Source organism: Sinocyclocheilus grahami, unplaced genomic scaffold (genome assembly GCF_001515645.1).
Source record: "Sinocyclocheilus grahami isolate Dianchi unplaced genomic scaffold, SAMN03320097.WGS_v1.1 scaffold353.1, whole genome shotgun sequence".
NCBI lineage: Eukaryota > Metazoa > Chordata > Actinopteri > Cypriniformes > Cyprinidae > Sinocyclocheilus > Sinocyclocheilus grahami.
Genome location: NW_015505532.1, coordinates 798,063 through 803,389, shown reverse-complemented (window position 1 = coordinate 803,389; position 5,327 = coordinate 798,063). Strand labels below are relative to the sequence as shown.

Here is a 5,327-nt window from a genome sequence, read left to right as displayed (position 1 = left end):
AATTTCACGATAGTATACCGTTTTTGGAAGTGAAAAAGCAGTTAATGAAATTACGGTATTTAACTGTAAATTTAAGTTGAAACCATAAAACCTACAACGTTGCTACCGTATCTTTTACGGTACAATTCCGGCAACCACAGCTGCCGTTTTTTTTACCGTAAATTTTACGGAATTTATTTTACAGTGTAGTTGATCGTACTTCTTCTAACCACTGTAGTGCTAGAAAAATGGCTACTGATTCTGCAGTAAACGCGGAAATGTTATCTGAGATCCTTTTTGATATGATTTACAGCCATATAAGGAGACTCCGTATATGGCTTGGAGGTGGTCTTAATCAAATAGCTAGCTATCTATGTAGAAACCATTGAAACCATTGTAGTGAGGTAGTACAAGTAAAAGTCAACAATTTCATGTAAAACATTATTAAACATCAAAACACCAAAGACTTTGTAAGGCACTATTTCAAATGAAAACACTAAAACTGATATGATTTTTCATCCAATTAATTTGACCCATGCAGATAAGCAGATTCTACATAATAATAATAATTAATAACCCATTGTAATAACAACTATCTTCATAACAGGTTTTAGTTTGAACTCTCTTTTCTTCTTTTACTTCACTAGTCAAATGAGCTCTTCAGTTGGTAAATGTTTTGCAGATACAGCAGCAATACAATGTTTTGATTCAAAAAATAATAGTCTACTCATAGATGGTCACAACTGAAAGCACAGTTGTTGTTTTTTTTGAGTCTATCGCTTTTAAATGACCTATCAAATAGCTTTCCTCGTTTCTGAAGCGTCTTTCAGCCAACGTTAGCTTGTCATTTAGCTATTTTCCAAGAATCAGCCAGTCATAAAGCTGTGCTTTCGGAATATTTTAAATGATTAGACTCAAGAGGGCGCTGTTGGTAAGTGTTCCCTTTTGAAAGGTTTGTTGCTGTTATCAAAATAATATTTGTATATGTATAATATTGAATCCATAACTGTAGCAACCGTTGGGGCTCTTGCAGATGTCGGCTGAACTATTCACAATGACTGATCATCTTTCCATCACGGATCAGCTCCTCCTTCTCTATGTTCATGACCTACATCTGAACAACATTGAACAGGTTAAACATTCACATCTTATCAATAAAAACAACAACAACACACAAACACTTCCTGGGGGGTATTCCAAAAAGCAGGTATAAAAGCAGATAGCGCACAACATTATATAATATTACAATATGTAGCTAATATAGCCTATATATATATAGCCTATTTGTATGATATGTTAATGATGAAGCGCTGATATAAGTAATAAATAAGGTCATATATTATTCTAATATGGTTATTATATTTATTTTATTGGCATACATAACAGTTATCTGTATAAATTATAAAACACTATGACAAGGTAATGTTTAATTTATTATATTATATTTATTTATTACATTTTATATTATCACACATGGATCGGCATTGTCTATAATTTCTCAATTCTAAGTCAAAATACATATCTGATGTGACTTAATATATAATTAGCATCAAACAAACAATATAATTCATATTCTCAAGGATTAAAGATTAAACGGGGGGAAAAAATTTAAACGATTGCACAACCATCCATTAGGAAGCGATATGCACTAAGCAATTGTCTATAATTTCTCAATTCTAAGTCAAAATACATATCTGATGTGACTTAATATATAATTAGCATCAAACAAACAATATAATTCATATTCTCAAGGATTAAAGATTAAACGGGGGGAAAAATTTAAACGATTGCACAACCATCCATTAGGAAGCGATATGCACTAAGCGTGTAAACAAGTTATTAACATGTTTAAAATATTATGACATTATTTTCAGTTACTGTTACTAATTAATGTCACACTTTGTATAGCACTGACTGTCTTATGCTATTTTCATTAATAAAAAAAAAATAATAAAAAAAATAAAATAAGCATGTAAACGACCACTGAACAAAAGAAGAAAAAGGAGACAGCATGGCACGCTTTTTCTTAGGGTCCATTTCCATAGCGACTCATCGATTGGTCGCTCTGTTGAGAATGTCTCGAGTCTTAACCAGGAACATACTCGGAGTTGAATGAACTTACTCCCGGACGCGTTTTTGGAACCACATGCCTCGAGTAAGCAAGGTTTGGGGTTAATCAACCGAAAGTTCAGGGTTTAGCTGACGGTAAGTTAACCTGCTTTCTGGAATACACCCCTGGACCCAGTGTTTCCCCTAACACTGTGCTAGTCCTAAATTTAAAGGTAGACCGATGACTAAATTTTATTTGGCTAAAAACTTTTAACTTAGACTTTGAATCAGGCATATACCGATACTTTACAGTCATAATTCACACAAAAATTTAAATTCTGTCAGAATTCTGTCACTTTCAAGTTGTTCCAAACCTGTATGACGTTCTTTCTTCTGTTGAAGACAAATTAAGATATTGTAATGAATGTTTTTGTCTATACAATAAAAGTCAACGAGTTCCAATGGCTTTCTTTGCACAGACAAGAGGGACATTCTTCAAAATCTTATTTTGTGTTCCACAGAAGAAAGAAAGTCATACAGGTTTCAAACGGCTGCTATAAATTGCCAATTGGTTCAACTTTTCATTATATATTGTTTCAAGTAATTCATTGCATCTAATCTTTCGAATGGAACAAGACATTTTCTTTGCTTTCAGTAGCATTTGCAGGCTGCGCAGGAAGTACTTCACTGGAAGTTTTCACCTCAGGAGATAAAGGAAGACGATGTGAAAAACCAAAGGACTGTTCAAGCCCTGCAAAAGGAGAACTGCAGCCTAAATCCAGAGGAGGCCCTCCAGAAAGAGCTTGTTGAAGAGGAAGTACTGAAGATTTCAGTGGAAGAAGCAGCAGCAGTAGCATCAGTGCAGGAGACTGTGCAAGGTTTCCTCGTTACATTTTTCTGACAGTCAAAGCAAAATACACAGTGCACAAACTACCAGAAACTGCTGAAATTAAATATAGCTGTTTCTAACGCCCCTCTAGTCTCACATCCAGAACAGACCTCTGAAGGAGCCGTCAACACCAGTGCGATGGAAAAGAAGACCAGGAGAAAAAGAAAGTATGTACTATTGTGCATGTATTCAATTGTCAGCTGCATACTTGATGTACACTATATGGACAAAAGTATTGGGACACCCCCTTCAGTAGAATAGAAAAAGGCACTTCCAAAACTGTGGCAACAAAGATGGAAACATAATTCATGTATTTAAAAATTATATTTCCATCACTGTTGCAACAGTTTTGGAAGTGTCTAAAATGACTGTACCCATATATGTACAAGTCACAGTGTTTGGTGATGAGTTTTTGGCTCAAGGTCTGCATTTAAAGTCACACCAGAGGTGTTCAGCTGGCTTTCTGCAGACCAGTCAAGTTTTTCCACACTGACTGAATCAATCATTTCTTTTTGAACCTTGCCTCATACACAGAGGCATTGTCATGTTAGAATAGAAAAGGGTCCTCTCCAAACTGTTGCTATAAAATTAGAAGCACACAATTCCCTAGAATAGCATTATATGCTTAAACATTAAGATTTGTACTCATTACTATAGTAGTCAAACCTGTTCATTAGAAGGGGGTGTCCCAATACTTTTGTCCAGTGTATTTTCAACTAATTGTCCTATTTATTGTCTCCTCGAAGGACCTGCGGCTGCTTCACAAGGTTATGGAGCTGCAGACGTTAGTCGCTACGTCTCAAATGCATTATCTGAGATGAAGTTACTGCCAAATTAATGCCTCTCTTTTGTATCTGATTTAATCTGTCATTAGACATTAAAAAATTATAATGCCATACCATATATATTATGTGTCGAAGAATGTGTTCAGGGATAGATAGATTGATAGATAGACAGACAGACAGACAGACAGACAGACAGACAGACAGATAGATAGATAGATAGATAGATAGATAGATAGATAGATAGATAGATAGATAGATAGATAGATAGATAGATAGATAGATAGGCATGACCTCTAGACATGAACAGTGTTTATTTAGATATATGCAAGATACTTTAATTTGAAAGATGAAAACAATCAACATGTTCTTGGGAAAAAATGGTTGATTCTCATACAAGTCAGATGTTTGTTTTGGAGATTAAACTTATTTTACTACAATAAGGACATTTTTAACTGCTGTGTTACTTCATACAATCTTCAAAATCACAGAAAGTGAGCTATGAAACAACTACATGATGGTGTCAGTGGAGAGAAACTGTGAATGTTTGTGTATGGCGGGATTGAGTGGTGCACGTTATTAAAGGAAGGTGTCCTTCATAACGCCAGGCTGCTCCAGCACAGCTTTCCTGTGAGCTGACGCTTCCAGGATCTTCTTGCGCGGCCCCAGCTGGATGCGGATGCCTTTAAGATCGTCATCTGAGCAAAGCATGAGGGCGTCAAGATCCAGGTGTTCACGGGTGAACACAGGACCGTAGTCCAACAGGCCAATTGACGCCAAGAAGGAATCCAAGTGTGAGGTCTCCTCTTGCTCATCCAGACCGATCTCCTCTTCATTCCAAGGAAGCTCTGAATTCTTGTCCAAACCCTCCAGACCTTCTTCCACAGTCTCAAACAACTCTTGACGGATGAGGTACCCTAGGTCTTCTGCATTGCCGCTGGGGAGGTCTTCATGGTCCATGGCCATTTCCATGGAGAAGTTCCTGCGGAACACCATTTTCCCAAGCCCAGGTCTTTCGAAAATAGACTTGCCCAGACTGGCTCCTTCGTCGTCTGAATCTCTCTTGGCATCGTCATCATCATCATCCTGAATTTCATCCTGCTCATTGAAGACGTCAACAAAACCAGGTTTCTCTTGGGAGCCGCTGTCTTGTTTGACAAAAATAACATTGCCGTCCCCTTGTCTACTCACTGTCTCTTTGTCTTTCTTCCCAAATTTGCGCTGGAGGGTTCCCTTGATCGTAGAAGAGATCGATCCGTTGGTGTCTGCGGCTATGAGTTTGGAGAACTGTTCTCCGTTCATGCTGCTCAAGGTACCCGAGCTGGAAAGGGAACTTCCTTCCGAGACAGATCCACTGCGGTACATCTTGTCCATCTTATTCTGATGTCTCTTCTTGACGCGTTCGCACTGCTTCACTCTGCGCTCGGCATCTTTGGTGGCCTGTTCTTTCAGACGCGCCACCCTTTTAGCGTTCTGGCCTGTCTGTTGGGCGGCAGCGGTGTCCAGGAAGCGGACGCAGTCCATGTGGTCTCGAGAGGCGGCCACGTCCATGGGAGTGTGGAAGTCATTGTCCAGAGCGAAGAGGTTGGCTCCAAAGTTCACCAAGAAGCTGACGATCTGCATGTGAC

General features: G+C 38.2%; 1 protein-coding gene across 1 annotated transcript; it reads right to left on the bottom strand.

Annotated features, from left to right (window-relative positions):
- Positions 1-4,278: 4,278 nt before the first annotated feature.
- anks4b (ankyrin repeat and sterile alpha motif domain containing 4B) lies at positions 4,279-5,322 on the bottom strand. Its single transcript, XM_016229470.1, has one exon. It carries the CDS (start codon positions 5,320-5,322, stop codon positions 4,279-4,281), a length of 1,044 nt encoding a protein of 347 aa, XP_016084956.1.
- Positions 5,323-5,327: the final 5 nt, after the last annotated feature.

Coding starts and splice junctions, on each gene's coding strand:
- anks4b (XM_016229470.1), bottom strand. CDS start 5,322: ATGCAGATCGTCAGCTTCTTGGTGAACTTTGGAGCCAACCTCTTCGCT.